This window comes from Podarcis erhardii (assembly GCF_964252035.2).
Source record: "Podarcis erhardii genome assembly, chromosome: 17".
Lineage (NCBI taxonomy): Eukaryota > Metazoa > Chordata > Lepidosauria > Squamata > Lacertidae > Podarcis > Podarcis erhardii.
In genome coordinates, this window is record NC_138515.1 from 27,801,144 (window position 1) to 27,822,328 (window position 21,185).

The 21,185-nt window shown below is 43.9% G+C and overlaps 1 protein-coding gene across 1 annotated transcript; it reads right to left on the reverse strand.

The window, feature by feature from the left end:
- Positions 1 to 21,138, reverse strand: POLR2B (RNA polymerase II subunit B). The gene is made up of 25 exons (XM_081844827.1): positions 20,941 to 21,138; positions 20,232 to 20,304; positions 18,715 to 18,865; positions 18,419 to 18,531; positions 17,985 to 18,204; positions 16,888 to 17,046; positions 15,654 to 15,818; positions 14,977 to 15,173; positions 14,576 to 14,695; positions 14,259 to 14,445; positions 13,386 to 13,529; positions 12,312 to 12,451; positions 12,109 to 12,220; positions 11,589 to 11,743; positions 10,510 to 10,708; positions 10,194 to 10,362; positions 9,058 to 9,154; positions 7,963 to 8,057; positions 6,451 to 6,701; positions 6,279 to 6,368; positions 4,289 to 4,396; positions 3,984 to 4,097; positions 3,730 to 3,890; positions 2,446 to 2,641; positions 1 to 274 (listed from the first exon to the last, which is right to left on the reverse strand). Exons 1-25 carry the CDS (start codon positions 20,957 to 20,959, stop codon positions 185 to 187), a joined length of 3,525 nt encoding a protein of 1,174 aa, XP_081700953.1. The 5' UTR covers positions 20,960 to 21,138; the 3' UTR covers positions 1 to 184.
- Positions 21,139 to 21,185: the final 47 nt, after the last annotated feature.

Genomic DNA, 21,185 nt, shown 5'->3' on the forward strand with positions numbered 1-21,185 from the left:
CACGGCTGAAAAGCTTTTATTTCTATTTACAAAAAAATGAGCTCACACACTAAACAGTCTGAAAATCCTCAGCCATGAAATAAGTTTCTGAATTTTAAAAACATTTAAAGAAAGCATGCGACTCAAAAAATTCAGAAGGGTAAAAATCGCTCGGCACCTAGGAGAAGGAAGATCTGTTTGAAGGCTACACACTCATCATTCGAGGTGCGATACTCATCGACATCAGTTCCTGGAAAAGGAGTTTGCACGCGTACGGCATTCTAACCAGAGAAATCTGAAAAAAGGGTTGACAAATATTAGTACAAAATGTATTTTTCAATATTTATGCACCAACCTCCCCTTTAAAACTCCCAGGGCAGCTCTCACAGTAATTAAAGGAACAAATGCAGCAGGACTCAATGTTGAATATCTGAAAAAAGCAACAGAAACGGGGTGCTAAATCCTCAGAAGAACTGAAAAAAACCAGCTTCAGCGACATGCTGGAAAGCATGGGCAAATTTTTAAAAAGTGTTTGCCTGGTGGTGGGATGACGAAGTCAGCAGCACCAGTCAAGCATCCCTTAGGAGGGCGATCTATGTACATGGTGCCACATGTGAGACAGGGGGTGGTGACTGGGTGTGAAAGCTAACTTCAAGATGTGAGGAGAAACTGAGCTTACAGGATTAAACAGCTCAGAATGTACGCCCTGCCTACATTTGGGAGGGGGGAGATTGCGTCATATCCGAGTGTCTCCAGTCTTTGTTCTTTTCCTCTACTTTGGCTTTTGAGGAGAGAGGACGTGTTTTCACGATGCTGTTCGCTGTGATAGATAATGGATAGTCTGCTGTAAATAAAAACTGCTTTTAGCTGCTAAGATCCTGTCTGGACTTTATTTAAGCACACTGAAGGAAAGCACTTGAGTTTGCAGCTTTCTCTTACCGCTGCTTGAACTCTGCTGTTGCTCAGAGCATCGGAACGTGGCCCTTTGAAGTGCGGAGGCCTGGCCGGTACCTGCGCAGCCAAAGCGGGCTGGACGCCAGGACTTATCTGAGCAATAAATCTTTTCTTCAGACAAGAGTGGGGCAGTGTCTCCGATGGGCAGGCACATGTGACAGAGGACAGTCCTTCAGGTATCAGGCCCCCAAGCCCTTTGAATTGCATCTGGATCACATACGGCAACATGCTGTAGGCATCTAATATGGAGCTTACCAAGGAGCAGTGGCCAGGTTCTGTCTGCCCAGGAAGGGCTGCAGCTACCACACCAGGCTTAGCGGATATAAGGCAATGCATGCTACAGATTCCACCTGGACCTCCGGAGAGTGCTGGTTCTGTCAGCAACCACCGGTTGCAAACCCTGATTCCTTATAGGCTACTATCCAGTATCCAAAACTGGCAGTGATCTACCACACCCTCCCATTGCCATTATTCAGGAAGCCTTCCCTTCTCCCATGCCTCTGAAGTCATTTAAGGTTATGAAATAAACATATAAAGGGATCTTTATTTCACAGATATAATCATAATATTTATACCCCGCCAATCTGGCTGGGTTTCCCCAGCCACGCTGGGCAGCTTCCAACAGAATATTAAAATACAATAGTCTATTAAACATTAAAAGCTTCGCTAAACAGATTTCTTCTAAAAGTCTGGTACAGTAGTAGTTTTTCTCTTTGACATCTGTATACATGTATACAGATACAGTAGTTATGTTTGGATATCATCATGACAGATCCAAACAGTTACTAGATGGACAAGTAACTAAACAAGTGAGAAAAGTTGTAGTCTGCCTTAGTGGAATGCAACCCTATCTAGAAGAGGCTGAACACCACATCCTGCTCTCGTAATTTCTATCGCATCTCAGCTGAGCTTCAATGGATTGGCCCTCACCCAGCACACTACTGCTACACCGATACAACTTAGGCATTGCCTTGCTTTAATTCGATGTGATGCAGAGTTGGGTGCCAGCAAACGAGTAGGGAAACTGTGACCCTCCAGATAATGTAGGGCTACAGCTGCCAGTTGGGAACCAACTACAGTCGGGAGCCCAACATCTGGAGGGCCAACAGTTCCCCACCCCTGCACTAAGCAAACTCACCCAATGGACGGAATGCATCTCAAAACAAGGAAAGGTCCAAGTTAAGTTCTAAAATCTAACCTAGTACCTTAGGCGATGAGCATCCTACACATGGTGGAATCGCAAGACATTCTCTGCACTGCTATGCTACCCTGGGTTTCCCACGACCCTTATTAAACCCAGATGTGAGGCAATCGTGTGGAACAATGTAGTGAATAAGGGGTTTGCAGACAGCACAAAACACACAGTGAAGGTTTTGACGGAAGCAACAGATTTTGCAGAGGGTTTCGAAATGGCAGAAGGCCTGAAGGTGGGACCCAAAAGGATGAGAAAGGATTAAGCAGGGTTGGTGAGATTAAGGAGGGTGAGAGAGAAACAGGCATCTTTCCACATACCTGTGTCTTATTACGGCAGCCCCTGCACTCATAGGTGTGTGTCCTGGTGTTTGCTATTGCCATTAAGCCGCACAGGTTGCACACGTGAACCTGATAGGGGTCTGATGCCTCAAACAATCTCTCTCGTAAGAACTGTGCTGCGCCGTGAGCGATCTGACAGTCTCTCTCCATTTCTCCAAAACGAAGGCCACCATCACTGGGGGGGGCGGGGAGAGAGAGAAACAAGCTTGTTTAATTTCACATTTTTCTAAGCCAGAAGGTTAAGTTATACCCACATTGCCCTAAATACAATAAACTACTGGAGCAGAATCTGTAAGTGGACTGCCAAAAATAACCAATCCCAATTTTCTGGAGGAAGTTAAGAAATGAGGACTATTTTTTTACAGAAGATGCTAAAAAAATGGTTGGGATTTTCTCAGGCTATTTGTGCTATGTATGAATGTCGTCTATGCAGGAAACAGCACAGGGGGAAATCAAAGGGACATTCAGCAATGATAAGATTCTGGATTGTAGGAAGTTCAGATAACCCAGTTCCCTGAGCTTTCAAAGCAATATTCTAGCCCTTATGTTGTGAATATATGCTTGAAAAATCTGTGGGCAAAGCCTGGGGGAAATTTCAGAAACTAAAAACATTGCTAAGTGAGATGTCCAGAGGTGAGGGATGGGGTTTCTGTGCCCTTTGGATCTCATTGGCTTCTCCTGTGACGAGTAGAATATATTATGCAGAGTTGCAAAACCTGAAGAATTAAAAGAATGCTAAGTAAGTCGTGTCACTATACTTAATTTAAAGGTTGCAGAATTCAGCTTTTCTTGACACAGTGTTTGTGTTAACTTTCACGTAGAAGGGGAAATAGTGCAAAACACATCAAGGTCGTAGGCTGCTTTACATGCAAACCAATTTAAGATTTACCTGCAAATGTTTTCTGCCCACAGAAGGTGACAATAAGCAGCCAGGGTGCACCTATGCACCCCCCTTTCCAAAGACTTACAAGTCAGTCCACAAAAATGACTAACCCACCAAAAAAAATTTCCAAGCCCACCTCTACCAGTGCCATTTGATTGTGTCAAAGAACAAGCCCTCTTACATTTTAGACAAGAGTCTGCACCTGGCCACCTGAGAGGGATTCACACTTACACCACAGGCAACTGAGAAAATGGCCTGTCATTTCATTCTAGACACCTGAGCCCATCTCCCTCCTCAGATGATGGTTTTTGAAAGGCAAGAACTACAAACAGACCCTTTCTCCGGACAACATGTCATTAAGGCGCACATCTATTTCTTACCGGGATCGACCTTCCATAGGCTGCCTATTAAGGATCTGAATCGGCCCTCTTGCACGGGAATGGATTTTGTCATCTACCATGTGTTTTAACCGCTGGTAGTAAGTAGGGCCGATAAAGATCTGCGATGTGATTTTGCGGCCGGTGAAGCCATTGTACAAAACCTGGAGGGAAAGAACGAGACTCCGTGAACACCAAATCACAGACAACGCGGCAGCACGGTTGAGCTCCTGTTGCCACTCAAGACCATGACGTACCTCATTTCCCCTCAGATGGTAGCCATAGTCAGACAGCAAGTTAGAAATCTTCTGCACGTTGACTGCATCATTGAAAGGTGTAGCGTCACCGATTTCTCCTTTATTTGCTGATACCTAAAAAAGGGGGACGGGCAGTTTAACAGAGTACAGGCAGCTCCCAATTTGTGCAGGGGTTACACTCCAAGGCACCACTTGTTTAAGTGAAATCTGACATATTTGAAACACCATCGAAAAAGCCTGCAAACACCCCGTCCTGCCGCTTTTTTGTGACTTTTCACGTCACTTCAATATTCCCCAGTTCTTACCTTCCCTTGCAGACATTCAATCAAGTGACCAATGGTCATACGTGAAGGGATGGCATGAGGATTGATGATTATATCAGGGGTGATACCTTCGCAGGTGAAAGGCATGTCCTAGACAGGAAAGGAAAATGCCACTTATAGCTGCTTTCTGTAAACGTTTTATATATGTATACAGTCGTACCTTGGATCTCAAACGCCTTGCGACTCTTAACGTTTTGGCTCCTGAATGCAGCAAACCTGGAAGTGAGTGTTCCGGTTTGCGAACGTTTTTTGGAAGCTGAACGTCCGACGCGGCTTCCACGGTTTCTGATTGAGTGCAGGAAGCTCCTCAGCCAGTTGGAAGCTGCGTCTTGTTTTTCAAAAGTCAAACGGGCTTCCGGAATGGATTCTGTTCGAGAACCAAGGTACGACTGTATATAATTTCTGGTTAATACACATTTACTTGCTGTGAATCAACTGTGCACCAGGCAAGCAGCAAAAATGGTTTTGTTAAACCAGGCTTTCGATCTGTTCTGAATTTCCGCTGCTGTCCAGTTGTGTGCTGACAATTCTGTTTATGACACTCAGTTTTTATTTTAAGTAACACTCTACACGGGGTTGCCCTTGAACAAGATCCAGGAGTATTTTATCTAGCTCAAAATTCTGCTGCCCAACACCTTTGACAGTGACTTGCTACAGGAAGCAAATTAAATTATCGTTTTTCAGCTGCAAAGGCTTCCTGTGTATTTTAAAGAGCCAGTTACAGAGCCCCTAAATGGCTGAGTCCTAATGTCCTTGCCTCCTTTCATACAAACATTCCTGCCCCCAAAGGAATGTTTGATCTGTGTAGGGCCTTCTCTGTACTGCCACGGTTACAGAACGCTTTCCCCAGAGAGGCTCACAAAGAACTTGATTGGTCAAGCTTTTGGTTGCTTGTTGAACACCATAACTGTTGGCATCCATCTGTCTCGAGAGACAATGGAATGTGCCTGTGGGGGTGACGTCAAACCACTGCATTAGCAGCACCAAAGTGACTTCCCCGGGGCGCAAGCCTGGGCAGTGTGTATGGAGATCCTGGGCTGCCTAGATTACAAGACCTCCATCTCGGCTTCACCGATGTGGTCCAAAGGAAAGCAGAGCAATACGTTTGGCACCAGCTTGGCTGCAAGAGTTGCAAAAAGGAGGCATACAAGGTGCCGGGGAGAAAAAAAAATAGCTAAGGAGTAAACCCTACACAAATCCAAAGATATCTCAGAAGGCAGTAGAGATTTAGGAGGAGAGTTTTCCTTCTCCTAGATGAGTGACCTTCTCAGGTTGAAGACCAACATTTTGAAATTATGATAGATTAAGATCAGCAGAAGGGACCCTCTTGGCAGTTCCACCCCCCTCAGAAGCTAGGGGTAGCGGTGGTGTGGGACAAAGCATACCCTGAGGCAACCCCTGAGTTGAAGAACTTCCTTTGTACAGAGGTGTGCCTGACACCTTCACTAATAACAGTTTCCGAACACTGAAGACATACTGTATTTTCCATGTATAAGATGCCCCCATGTATAAGATGACCCCTATTTTTTGGAACCCAAACTTAATTTTAAAAAGTTGAGGTTTTTTGGGGGAGGTTGTTAAGCTATTTTGGAGGGGAGACCACCCTTGAATTGTTTTTCTTTTGCGGGGGTCAATCGCTGCTGCCAATCGCTCACTCTCAACATACCTTATTTTTCTGTGTATAAGATGACCCCCAATTTTGGCCTAATTTTTTTAAAGCAAAAAACAGTCTCTTACAGAAAAATACAGTACGTCTCCACCATGGCCTTTGAAGCTTGCAGTGTGTATTTTTAGGACCTGCCCTACTCTTGTAATTGTAATTTGATTTAAATGGCTGTATCTTAAATTGTTATGACTTGCTCTACAACTTTAGGGTGAAAGGCAGGCAATAAATCAAAATAATGACAATAGCTTCATATACAGATTTCTAAGCATGTTTCTCCCTTGCATCAAAAACACAGGCTGCTTTTACCTCTTGCCTGTACTGGATACCACAGGTACCTTTCTGCCCATGTCTGCTGGCAAACTTATCTCCAATTTGTGGGATTCTCACAGAGCGCACCTGGAGATAAAGAGGACAGTTGTTTACTCCAGAATTATGACTTTATCATTAGCAAATAATCACGCATAACTCCTACGCTTACCCTAATTTTACAAAACTTGTATCCCTCCTGGTTCAAGGTAACCATGACCTGATCCACAATGCCCGTTTCACTCGTGCGCAGGAAAGTGCTGCAGTCTCTCTTGGTGTAACGGCGGTTGGTGCTCTCCAGCTCGTCTTCATTCTTGGGCAAAGTTACCGTCTTGCCGATGATGACGTCATCTCCCGAGACGCGAACGCCGGGTGCAATCAAGCCATCGTCGTCCAGTTTGTCATAGATGGCGTGCCTCATCCCTGGGGGAAAACAAATGCACAACTTGCAACCCACCTAGCTGAACACAAGCATACCAGCACAACAAGGGCTTACAAAATCATCCCCCAACCCCAGTGATATTATATATATATATATATATATATACACACACACACACACACACACACACACACACACACACATGTGCTGGTACTCAACATGAAGTTGTTAGAGGAAGAGGTGCTGGTACTGCACACCTTTGAGTACCCCCTGAAAAGAAGCACTGCCCCCACCCCAATTTGGGCTTCCTGCATGGTAAAAATATACGGCTGGTTGGCTAAATCACACACAGCGCATGGCTGACCTTGGTTCTCTGCAATTTCAAGTAAGCCCATAGCACAATTCCTAAGTGTGGTTGTACTGAAGACCACCGCATGTTCTTAAGGTGATTGGGTGGCCTTTGAGTTCAGCTTCGTCCTTTGAGGCCATGATCCAGCAAAGCCAGATACATGCAGGGGAAAGAACCAGACATAGTAATGGGGGGGGGGGCTGTCACTTCCAGCACTGTCATTGTTATTTACAGTGGTGCCCCGCAAGACGAATGCCTCGCAAGACGGAAAACCCGCTAGACGAAAGGGTTTTCCGTTTTGGAGGCGCTTCGCAAAACGAATTTCCCTATGGGCTTGCTTCGCAAGACGAAATGTCTTGCGAGTTTTTCTGACTTTTTTCCCCTCCCCCCCCTTTTCCTAAGCCGCTAAGCCGCTTATCAGCTGATCCGCTAAGCCGCTAAGCCGCTAATAGCGCTAATCCGTCAATGGGCTTGCTTCGCAAGACGAAAAAACCGCTAGACGAAGAGAATCACGGAACGGATTCTTTTCGTCTTGCGAGGCACCACTGTAGTTTTGTTGCTGAACAGCTAGGTTAATGGGGTAAGTTGTGCTAAGTTAAATTTTTAACATTTATGCTAAAGGGGGGGGGGCAACTCATCTGTTTCACCCAAATTTGTGATCTCAAAGAAACCATCCCTAGGAAGCATTTAATCCGTGTGAAGTGTATTTGCATTGCCCATCACACCAGTGCAATACAAACCCAGGTTAACAAGTTTAAAATCTATTCTAATTGTCGTTACAAGGGATAACATACAAACAACAACAACCCAATAGTTTCTTTCCCGGCTAGAGAATGTACAAGAACATAAGGCGAAGCTGCATTGCTCTTTTTGATTTATAAAGGCACAGAGGAATCAAAGTTTTGAGCCGCAACCTGTCGGCCTAGTTCTCAAGAATCCCTGTTTAGTCTTACCTTGACACGTTTCACGAGTAGGTTTCTCAAACACTTCCTCTTGGTCAAATCCTTTCTTGGATTCTTGCTCTTTGTAAGAACGATAGAATACAGATCTGAAGGGGGGTGGGAATGAAAAAGGCCTCAAATCCAAACCCAAGACCATTCTTCCAATTCAGGCTATGTCTCAAACAGACACGGTACGGGGTGTGCCTCAGTCAAGAATAGGATACAATACTGAGGGAAACAGCTGAAGCAGTCCTATTAAGAGTCGGCAACTAGAAGCCCCTTGGCTAAATCCACCCCACAGTCAATTAGAGATGAAAGGTATGGAAAACAAAATGTATTGTTAGGTCAGTGGGGGTGGGGCAGAGGCTGCAATAAAAGCCTACCACCCCCCTTGCAGCCTTCTCAAAGAGGTTATTTCAAGAAAACTAGCTGCTGACAAGGGACTTGCGAGTCGAATGTTTTAGCTCCTGAACGGAGCAAACCCGGACGTGAGTGTTCCGGTTTGCAAACGTTCTCTGGAACCCGAACGTCCAACACGGCTTACGCGGCTTCCAATTTGTCCACAAGAGCTTCCTGCAGCCAATCGGAAGCCTCGCCTTGGTTTCTGAATGTTTCGGAAGTCAAACGGACTTCCAGAATGGATTCTATTTGACTTTCGAGGTACGACTGAAATTAGATTTATTTACCACCCCTTCATGGTACGATCTCAGGGTGGTTCACAGGATAAAATTCAATATAAAAACAGTAATTAAAACAAAAGAGCAAAATAATCACACACACACATGCACACCCTTCCCACAGACATATTTAAAAGGCTATAGAATATTAACCAGCCAAAGGCCTGTTTTCACTTGGCACCTAAGAATATATAATGAAGGGGCCAGGCGAACCTCCCTGGGGAGAGCATTGCACAAACGGGGAGCCACAACAGAGAAGGCCCGTTCTCATGTTGCCACCCACGGGACGTCTCAAGGAGGAGACACACAAAGGAGGGCCTCAGAAGATGATCTCAGGGTCTGGGGTGGTTTATATAGGGAGAGGCGATCCTTGAGATATTTATCCTAAAGGACTGCCTCATACAGAAGTCTAAAGTCAAGTAGGTCAGACCTGAAGAAGCCTCTATCAACTGCCGAACGGTTCATGATGACAGAGTCTTCTTGGTTATATCCAGTATATGAAGCTATGGCCACAATAGAGTTGATGCCTGTAGGAGAGATTCAAGAGCACGACTCGGTCATCACACATCACTCCTTCTCCGTCTTGTATTGTAATCAATTGGCATTTCTATTATCGCGTTCCCAGAAACAGGAATGTCAATACAAAATACAAGCACATGGCAGCTGTGTGGAAGTGATTCCTTAAACCTCTCTAGTGACTCCTTGTGGTGAATCCTGGCAATGCTGTTATGTAACAGGAACCTCATTTTGGTGAGGTGCAGACATTTCAAGCAAAGTATTTTGTTTGTAGCGGCCACTCAAATGTTCCTCCTGCCCATCTGCAACTGCTTTCCACTCACTACATCCAGTGCAAGTGAACGAACAATTATGCCTGTGCTCTTCTTAGGAGGTGGTCCATTGTGAGCCTAATAATCCGCATTTCTGGTCTGGCTAAGCAGGGTACGGTTGGAATTCTAGAAATACCTTGCGCTTGCTGAAAAGCTGGGAAACCACCACCTTGGTGGGATGCAATAAGAAAAGTACAAGCAAGGAGAAGCAAAAACTAATGCTCAAAAGTATGGGCCTGAACAAGAAAAATTATCTTGAGGAATGCTCCTAAGGAGCACTGATATCAGTTGGCTTCATGGCTACGCAATAGCTAAAGAGCACTCTGACCCAACATGCGTACTGGGTATAGCACACCCCACACCTAGGGAATAGCCCCCCCCCCCAGTTGTTTTATATTGCATTCTGACTGTAGGTAGAAGCGTAGTTTTCATGTCAGAGCAAATTGACATAAAAACATCAGAAACATGTTGAGAAACTGGAAAGGAGAAAAACCACACCTCTTTGCGAGACAGTTCGCAAAGGACTATCCTCTTGCACCAGCCGAGGCAAATCTTCCTGCTGCAGCAGGGACAGCTTGTACAGTGGGCTCCGTCACTGCCAAACCACTATGGCCCCACTCAGGTAGGGGCCAAGGGGCTGTCTTATCTCTCAAAGTGTCCCTCCCCGTGATCAGGGTTTCGAGTACTAAATTTCAGAAGCAGAGCAAAGAAGTTTCAGAAGAGGACCTTGTAAACATACCTGCCGGCAACTCTCTGAATCGCAGGTATTCCATGGAGCGTGTTGTTACAAGGGGTTTCTGAGGATAATACAGGACATGGGCAAGGGTATCCATACGGACATGGAAGTTGGTAATGTAAACGCCCATAGCCTGTTTCCCCATAGCAGACTGGTACGTGTTCCTAGGAGACTATGAAGGTAAAAGAAGATAATTAAGATGGAAAACATCATTGCAGGTTTAAAAAAAATATTTGCACACACAAGCAGATCTTACATATTCTGCCATGGTCCAGTTATAAAACTTTGTATTGTCTACCTTATAACAAATTCTACAAACCTGGTTGTGATCAGGAAATGGGATAATCGATGCGCAGACTCCTAGGATCATGGACGGGTGAATCTCACAGTGGGTGTAGGTTGAACAGTAGGCAACGCCTTTCTCCTGCAAGTCATCCGGAGTCATGGCCAGCATGACAGTCTCCTCTTCTAGGGTGTCAATGTATTCTACTACACCACTGGCCACCAGATCCTGCCAGCTTTAAAAAAGAAAAAAGGCCTCGGTTATTTTAGGCCCAAATATCTGATTTTATATCAAGCAGGTGTTGCCCATTTGCAACTGGTGAACTTAGAATCCTAGAGTTGGAAAAGACCCTGAGGCTCATCTAGTTGGGAATATGCAGCCGTCCCATACGGGGATCAAACTTGCAAACCTCAGCATTATCAGCACCACACTCTACCCAACAGAGCTATCCAGTTTTCATTTAATGTAACTGCAAATCTTTCAGCACCAGGACTTGGAATAAATGAGCAGCGTCGATGCAATTTTGAAGCCCTTTTGCCCATTTACACATGATGCCATAACACACAATCGACTCCGCCAGAAGCACTGATTCGGTAACGGATGTTCACTGGCAAATAATCTTTTCAGCTGGTGTGCTACAGCATATTGCCTCCTCTACCGTGAATGGGTGGTGCTGTGGGTTAAACCACAGAGCCTAGGGCTTGCTGATCAGAAGGTCGGCGGTTCGAATCCCCGTGACGGGGTGAGCTCCCGTTGCTCGGTCCCTGCTCCTGCCAACCTAGCACTTCGAAAGCACATCAAGGTGCAAGTAGATAAATAGGTACCGCTCTGGCGGGAAGGTAAACGGCGTTTCCGTACGCTGCTCTGGTTCACCATAAGCGGCTTAGTCATGCCGGCCACATGACCCAGAAGCTGTACGCCGCTCCCTTGGCCAATAAAGCGAGATGAGCGCTGCAACCCCAGAGTCAGTCACGACTGGACCTAATGGTCAGGGGTCCCTTTACCTTACTATGAACAGCACCGTTTCACAAATGCTGGTGGCGAAGCACGAGACATACACAACATCCCTTAAGAAAAATGAAATAGGAATGGAAGCACCGTGCAAAGTTTCCCACCTGTAGTTGTTATATTCACGCTCTTTCAGCTGGTCGATATGCCTCTTCTTCAGCAGCAGCTTTTGCTTTTCCACGATTAGAAGTGGGCGGCAAATCCTGCCAGCATCGGTGTAAATGCGAATTTCCCGCTCCCTGATATCTCTGATCATGGACACCTATATGAGAAAGCATAATGCTCAGAAACAATGGTAGGAAAATGGCAAATGTTTAGCATAGCCTAAGCCAACCTGATACTCCCAAGATGTTTTAAACTACAATTTCCATCAGCCCCAGACAGCTCAACCAATGATCAGGGATGATGGGAACTGAAGAGAAAAAGATCTGGAGGGTACCAGGTTGTGGGGAAGTGATTGATTACATGCAAAAGAGTGCTTGAACTGGCCATTCTGAATTTTAAACGGATTCAGCAAGCCAGGTCCAACGCTATTAACAATCGCTACCTGAAATATAGCAGCAAGTCAATGAATATTCCAGTTATTGCGTTCCACTGGGTAGAGCAATATTATGACCCAATATCTACCTCCGACACAATGATGTCCATCTGACGCCGCAGTTTCCTTAGTGTGTTCATGAGCTGCTCCGGGTCCTTGTGTATCCCAACCCAACAGCCGTTCACGAAGATCTTTGTAGCGCTTCAGAAAAGAAGAAAAGGGTTTTGAGAACGTTGTCCTAGGTTGAACCATATGGACGTTATCAATACTAAAACATCGTTTTCACACTTACTCTGCAATAGCTGCTGGAGAGATTTCTTCTAAGTTTTCCATACTCCATTCTTCTAAAAATTCCAGAATTGGGGATGGCTGAGACCCCACAGAGATATATGCCATTAGGGCTAGGTTCTTCACAAGCCCCACAGCATGACCCTAAGGAAACATGGAGTCGGTTATTTTTTACACCGGCATCTCTTTAAGACCATGTGCAGATTTCATGAAATTCCTAAGGCACAAAAGTTCTGAATCGAAAGCTTTCTTTATGGACATGTTCACATCAACCCTTTCTGCTGAGAAATTCTGCAGCACCCAGGTCTCCCCTGGGTATTCTGAGGCATGTATAAACTGAGGATAGGTCTCAAACCTGCCTACCACTCCACTGTGCAAATGAGAAGACTGAACATAGGACACTCCTGTTTTCAGACAGGGGACTTTCACAACCCTACCTGGAGATAACAGAAGCTGGACCCGAGACCTTCTGAATGAAAAAACATGTGCTGTTGTTATATTTGTAACCTGCCTGCCTGGCTGGGTTTCCCCAGCCACTCTGGGCGGCTTCCAACACATATAAAACATAATACTGTAAAACATCAAACATTAAAAACTTCCTAATACAGAGCTGCCTTCAGAGGTCTTCTAAAATTCGTGCAGTTGTTTATCTCCTTGACATCTGATGGGAGGGCATTACACAAGGTGGGGGCCATTGCCGAGAAGGCCCTCTGCCGGGTTCCCTTGCAACTTCCCTTCTCACAGTGAGGGAACCCCCAGAAGTCCCTCTGTGCTGGATCTCAGTATCTGGGCTGGACGATGGGGGTGGAGACGCTCCTTCAGGCCGAGGCAGTTTAGAGCTTTAAAGGTCAGCACCAACACTTTGAATTGTTCTTGGGAACATACTGGGAGCCTAATAAGCTTATGAGAAGCACAAGGGTTTCCTAAATCGCTTTCCCCTAAACCACCGGCTTTATCAAATTTCTTTATGAAATCTAAAAACGAAACCAACTGCCATTGCAAATTCAGACATAGATGAAAAACACTGAAGCACATGGGCACACTGACTGCTTTGTTTTCAATCCTATCTCCGCATTACCTCTGGTGTTTCGGCGGGACAAATCATTCCCCACAAGGTGTTGTGCAGTTGTCTGGGCTTTGCTAGTTTGCCATCTCTGCCAATAGGGGAATTCAAACGACGCAAGTGGGAAAGCGTAGATGCAAAGGTGAGACGGTTCAATACCTTCAGAGGTGCAACAAGAGGACATTTTTAGGCTTCCTCGTGAGATCCAGGAATATACCACATATCAATACTGCCAAGGGCTAAATATCCAGTTACTTAAACTGAAAGTTACATAGAATCCTAGAGTTGGAAGGGACCCTGAGGATCATCTAGTCCAACCCCCTGCAATGCAGAAACGTGCAGCTGTTCTGTATGGGGATCAAACCTGCAACCTTGGCGTTATCAGCACCATGCTCTAACCAACTGAGTTATCGTATAGTTAATAAACATTCAATTACAATATTCAGCGTGACTCCAGCATGGCAATTAACTAAGAGTTCAATTCAGACCTGGCGAGCAGCCAGGGTGCATTTGACGCTACAGTAAAGCAAGTGTGGATCTAGAAGGAGCACAGTGGAAGAGTGAGATCTGCTCCCTTGCTGTCCTCAACCTTTCTCTTAGCTCTCATGCCCAAAATGTCATATTCCCTTTGCTCACAACCCACAGTCACCCACAACTGCTCTCTTGCAGAAAACGGAACTTTTCTACTCAGGTCAAGGCCCCATATGACCTTCCAACTGTTTCACTTTGATTCCTTAAGGCCAAGGGCGAAGAAGGACCAAAAAAAGTCAAACAAGGCAGATTTCAGTGAGACCCCTAAAATAATCTGATCAAGTTAGGGGGGTTCAGATATGAATGGCATGTTTACCTGCAACACATACAGCCTCACGAGATCCATTGAACACTTACTTGAGATACTCCAGCTCTGGCCTGGTGAGCTTTCTTCTGGTCTCCCCAGTTCCCTGTAGCTAATGAGTATTTCAAGCCATCCGATATAATCCTGGTTTTAATAGCCAGCTCCAAGTTAAAATCTTTCCCTCTGTCAATAAATTTTTGTGCATATATTCTAACTTCTTTCAGCAGGTTCTTAAACATTCTGTTGGAAAAGAAATCAGAAAAAATCAGTTGTAGGGAGACGGGACCAGCTTTCCCCATAAAACATTTTGGAAAAACCTTTGAACATACATTATCAGTGATAAATAACAAGAAGAACTTGTTCCACTCACCCTCTGAACAGGAAAGCGAGCAAGGGGCCTGCAAGGTCAAGCCGCTTGTTGCCATAGTGATCTCTGTCATCCAGCTCCCTTCTCCCTAAAGCTGCCAGCAGAAGCCTATGAACCATGTACCTAACAAAATATGCAGGTTATTTAACAGGAGTTGGGCATTCAGATTTCTGGGACGAAAAAAGGACATTAAGCTATTTTTAAATTACATCACTTATATACCTAAGATGTTTGGGGAAAATGAACTTGTAAATATTTCCTAAAATATTTGTTTTTATTATTTATTATGCCGATTTATTACTTTAATCAAGAATATTGCTACAGGCTTCTGTCTTAATTTTTTAACCCTCATCTAAATAATGGGCAAATAAGTTCCCACAGGCAAACTGTGCATATTTACATACCCAAGAAAGTAAGCTTTTTTGGTTTCACAGAAGTCACTGACACCGACATGCGGAAGCATCTCTTTCTGCAAAACTTCTTTTGCATACTTGATTCTTTTCTCCTTGGTGACACCTGGCTTTGCACCTCTTGAGCCAATGAAGTTCAGCGCGACATTCTGTTCCTGGATGACGAACGCTTCATCTAATGAAGGCTTAACCTGTCATATATATTAAAAAGATGGTGTTGTCAGGGTTGAGGAGCTTCCTGAAGTCAGCATTAAAGTTAGATGTTAGATACAGTTGTACCTTGGATCTCGAACGCCTTGGGTCCCAAACAAATCGGCTCCTGAACGATCCGATTGAAACTCGGAAGTGAGTGTTCTGGTTTTCAAACGTTCTATTGGAGGCCAAATGTCTGATGGGGCTTTCGCGGCTTCCGGTTGGCTGCAGGAACTTCCTGCAGCCAATCAGAAGCCGTGCTTTGGTTTTCGAACATTTTGGAAGTCGAAAGGACTTCCGGAATGGATTCCATTCTACTTCCAAGGTACGACTGTACTGGCAAGCAGACATTACAGAATTAGTTGGTAAAAGTAAAACTGAGTGCAACCAATTTTGCATGCTGGGTTTCATAACATAAGGTTTCTGAATATACATGTTGCTCTATGTCACAGATCAATATAAAAAAATCAAGATATTACCATTTCCATCATCTCAGGATCTTCAAAGTCATAAATTATATGCTCCAGTATATCTCTGTCAGACACAAAACCAAGCGCACGGAAAACGATAATAATGGGGACTTCCTGCTTGATGTAGGGCAAAGTTGCCACAATACGTTGACCTATGGCACTCTTCTTTGCACCCTAGATATAGAAACAGATTTTCAAGGCATTTGTCTTCAAAGAGCAAATATTTATTAGTTTATTCATTTCAAATATATTGTTTTCAGCAAAGGTTAAAACCCATACGATCCAGAACAGAATACATTTCAAAAACCTCTTTACTCCAATGGTACAAACCATTGCTGCAATACTAAGGTTTACATCCTTTCTAATTGATCCTTCAGAATTATGAACAGGTGACTCAATAACTTGAAAAGCCCACAGTTAAAGAACTCTGCAACTAGTTCTGTAAGCCCAATAGGATTTTGGACATGATTATTGAACAGACCCTTATGCTGCATAGCAAACTGATTTTGGAATGATTTTTAAAGCAGTTTATGATAAGGCATTGAAATATATATATTACAAAAGAGAAAGGAGTCAAAATTCCACTGAGTATGTGCAAGGACTACAAAACAATTATTTTAAAAAATTATCACACATTGGGCTGTAAATACAAAGTACTTTGGGACAAATTAAGTTCAATAACATTTTTTTTCTTGTTAAAATTAATGGGCCTCTCAGATCCTAACCATGTTTATTTGGCAAACCCCTGCAATTTAAATGCTGCTTAATTCCAAGTAAACATGACTAAGACTGGTCTGTAGATCAAAATGCAAACTCAGATTCTCATTCCTGTTTCCCTAATTCTGAGGAGGAACTCCACCACTCGTCTCCTTCCCAATGTGCAAACAAAAGTTCACCATCAAGGTGGGAAGGGGGAGGACGGAAGAGGTACAGGGTAATGCAAGACTGCAGATGTAGATGTACAATTCACGGATGGTCAGAATGTTTAGCTGCCAAAAATAAACAGAGTTTCAAGATGGCCACTGGTTGCTAGTATTAAACTAACTGGCGAGGGGAGAGGAGAGGAGAGAAACCCACTGCCTTGCCAAATACTACAACAGATAATAGCAGTGAATCATAACAGCATTTGTAGTTTGCTTGACAGTTGCTTATGTCTTCTTAAGGGGCTCCACTTTGGGAACCACAGCCATTAAGCAGACTTCTTACCCTCTTAGAATCTCAAGATTTAAGCCAAATTGCTTACCTGGCCGCCTCTGGCCAGCATGCTGACCCAAATCGTACTTGTGGGCCGAGAAGAATTTTCCAGGCAAGACCTGCACTCTCCGGTGTAGGCGTATTTGGAATCTTTCTTTGCAAACACATATACGGTATTTGTAGCCATCTTCTCTTGAGCAATCAGAACCTGTTTGGGGAATGAGCAAGCACAAAGACATAGCTCATTTTAGAGTCCACTTTTGTAACATTAACGTTGGCTGTCATTGTTCTTCATCTAAGATACGGCACACATGCCTTACGAGATCTCTGAGCTGAAGACTAGCGGAAGGAATGATGATAAAGCAAATGTAACACATGATATTGGACCAAGGAGACCTGGATTCAGGTAGGTAGACATGTTTGTTTGATGCAGACGAAATAAAAAAATAAAAAATTGTCCAGTAGCACCTTAGAGACCAACTAAATTTGTTCTGGGTATAAGCTTTCATGGGCATGCACACTTCTTGAGATACCCTTCTTCAGGTATCTTCGTGTGCATGCACACGAAAGCTTATACCCAGAACAAACTTAGTTGGTCTCTAAGGTGCTACTGGACAATTTTTTATTTTTTATTTATTTATTTCAAGGAGACCTGGGCTCTATCTATTCAGCAATGAAGCATTCACCATGTGCCCCCCCAAAGGTAAACAAAATCAACCCCATTAGATTACAATCAACTATTAAGATTACAAGAAAAGAGGACTATGGGCCTTCATTCTTGACATTCCTTACATATAATAAAAGGGTAAGGTTGTCGACATGCAGCAGTTCATTTGACTGCTGACAGGTGGCACTGTGAACTACACCATGACAACCGCCTTCTGAAAGCTGCTGGACCACTGCAGCTGGTTGGAGGGTGAGAAGGGAAGCAAAGGAAGGAATCTGGGGTGGGCAGATCAGGTGAACCACAAAGGAACATCTCTAAGGAGAGCAGGGTAGGTTTGGCGAGGTGCAACATAGGGATAATATCTACAGGAGGTAGATGGGGTTGGTGAGCAAAGAAGAAGATAGGGTGAAGCTACCGTGTACCAAATGCATGGAATTTTCTGTGCAAGTCATTTTTTCATGTGAATTCCTAATTCTTACCTTTTCTGATCCATTAATAATGAAATAGCCACCAGGGTCAAGAGGGCATTCGTTCAGCTCACAAAGATCACGGTCTGTTAAGCCATTTAATAAGCAGTAGGTGGATCGCAGCATGATAGGAATTTTGCCTATGAAAGTTTTCTGATGCTGCGTCTGCAACTGGTCCTCTCCTTCCTTAATAACTGTCTTAGTTATGTCCACATACAACGGAGCAGAATACCTTTGAAAGAGAAATTGCCATGTTTCAATGGAAAAAAATAAATATTAAAGAAACATGAGTTTTTTTGCCAAGCAGTTTGGAATTTGAACTAGAAATACCGGTAGCTCTACAAATTTAGCCCAGGATTTTTGTGTGTGTGTGACTATTTCAGACATTGCTACAATTGAGGTTTCACCATATACCATCACTAATAACAGAAGTAGATATTGCTTACGTAAGGTTTCGCAGCCTGGCTTCATTTGGCATCATAGGTGATGGGGCACCATCTCTTTCCCAATGTGTAGGCTTGGAGAGGTAAATTTGCTCAAATTTCAAAAGGTAGCGTGGCTGAAAGTAACACAAGGCTTCATTCAGAAATTCTATACAATGAGAAGTGACAACTTTCATAGGACAGGATTTGGATTGCCTTACTTACACCTTACTTTGAATTATTATTATTATTATTATTATTATTATTATTATTATTATTATTATTATTATTAAAATTAACATGATAAGACTGGCTCTTACTGGCTCTTCCACTTCTCCTGTAGCGTGCTGAGCTTCTGCTTGCAGATCAATTGGTGGCGCATCTTCAACAATTCTCTGCACAGACATCTGAATGAATTCATCAAACGAATCCAACTGCTGTCGGACCAGGCCTTTTTCATCAAAATAGGAACTTTGGAAGGTAATTTGTGAGAATGAACAATTTAGTATAAGATCAAAACCAAGAATTCTGAAGTAAAAAGCAGACTGCTTTCATTCTTAGATTCCCGTGTGTATCATCCCATCTAAAATGTTTAAGCAACTGGTATTAATTTAAAAATCTGCTGATGGGTTTTAATCAAATAATGCAAACGATTAATTTATTTTAAAAATCTTTAATTATCATTTGTATCAAAATTCAAGTTCTCTTAACTTTAATTCTCCTAGAACAACTCTCAGAAAAATTTCCTGACTGAATACCCGCTATAGGACAGAATGTTTTATGTCCCTTTGGACTGGAGGTAAGAGGGGGGGATCTTCGTTAAAAATCTGTAGCATTAGGAGGTTATGCTGGGGAAAGTTATCTTATACTGCATCATCCAGCCAAGTACTGTATATTCTGACTGGCAGCAGCTTTCCAAGGTCTCATGCATAGGTCTTCCCCAATCCTGCTTTAACCAGAAAAGTGAGGGATGGAACCTGAGACCTTCTGCATGAATAGCATTTGTTCCATGTTCAGTTACTGATCTATGGGAAGAATAAGCGTTTACTTTTTAGCTGCTTCTGGCAGAAGGAACCAAAAGATGAAAGGAATGAGAATGTGACCAGAAAGGACCACCTGAAGACAATTACACTAACAAGTAAGCAACATCTGTGGGTCTTGCCCATTCATACAATGCAGCAAGCATTCAGTGGCATCTTACTTGTAGATACAGTGGTGCCCCGCAAGACAAACGCCCCGCAAGACGGAAAACCCACTAGATGAAAGGGTTTTCCGTTTTGGAGGCGCTTCGCAAAACAAATTTCCCTATGGGCTTGCTCTTGCGAGTTCCTGCGGGTTTTCCCCCCCTTTTCCTAAGCCGCTAAGCCGCTTATCAGCTGATCGCTAAATGCCGCTAAACCGCTAATAGCGCTAATCCGCTAAGCTGTCAATGGGCTTGCTTCGCAAGACGAAAAAACTGCTATACGAAGAGCCTCACGGAACGGATTAATTTCGTCTTGCGAGGCACCACTGTAAGCCTCAAGAGATTTAGGCACAGCTGCACTTAGCAAACATTTGGTAGGGGAAAAAATAGTAGAATAAAGATTGAAGGAAGTGAATGAAATAAGTGACCAGCCAGATGCTCAAAATCAGGAGATTTGGGAGCATTCATTTCAAGTGTACAGTGAAAGTCTAACTTTTAACACTAGGTTTAGCAATAAAGTGATTTTTCAGAGAACGGAATAAAATAATTCTAAACATGTATGCCATATTCTTCTTCTGAAATTCAGTGAGACTATAAAAAGTGTTTCGACTTTGGCTAAATCAGAATCGTTGTATTTTCCATTTGGAAAGTTACCTGATCACAATCCAGCATGCTTCCTGCCACAAATCTGGAGTGATTTCATCATCGTCCTCATCATATTGCATATCTGCAAAACAAATATTTTCACGGAATAGTATGTAGTTCCTTTTAAGAGTTTTCATCAAGTGGCTCATTTCTGAAAAGTGCTTATTTCCAAACTCCCTGACTGATAAACCCCAACTCCAGTCCTGCTCTGTGAGCCTTAGGGAGACTGAACCTGGTCTAAGGGTTTACTCTGGCATCCCTCCTGTACAACAGGTGTGTGTGTCTGTGTGTCTGTCTGTGTGGCAGAGATCTGCCTGAGATTCTGCAAGTGGTTCATGGCATGTTCTACTTCCACTATCAGAGGCTGCCCGCCTCTTGCAGGGACTTTCAAGTGGCACGCAGGTTCTGCTCGCCAGCTTCTCACAAACATCTGAGAACAAGATGCTAGTCCATATGATCTTTTGGTCTGATCCAGCTGGAGTCTTTTTAACGGTTAATCCCTCAAAAAAAAAAAAAAACCTCACATTATTATTAAGCAAGCTGAAGAGATGTCATAAGCCTTGATTTCTCTCCTCTAGAGTCACTGCTGGGATTACCTCTCAGAGCTAAGGAAGACATTAGACTCCCCGCCCTCCCTCAAGAAACCCCAACCGCCCCATAGACAGATGAAGGACCCCCCCCCACCCACCCAGTCTGCTTTCCCTATGTGGGACCTCACCTTCATCCGCGTCGTACATCTTGGCGAAGGCGACTCACGGCAGGTCACTAAACCAAAATGCGGGAAACTGAAGGGACGGAAGGCGAGACCCGAACAGCGCGCGCGCTCCTTTCTATGAGAAAGAACGAAACGCAGCCGAAGAGCAGGAGCACTTGTTTAGGACTGCGCCTGCGCACAAGCTCACATTCCAACCCCCCCCTGCCGGCGCGCGGCCACTTCCTTTCGGTCTCCAAAACGTCACTTCC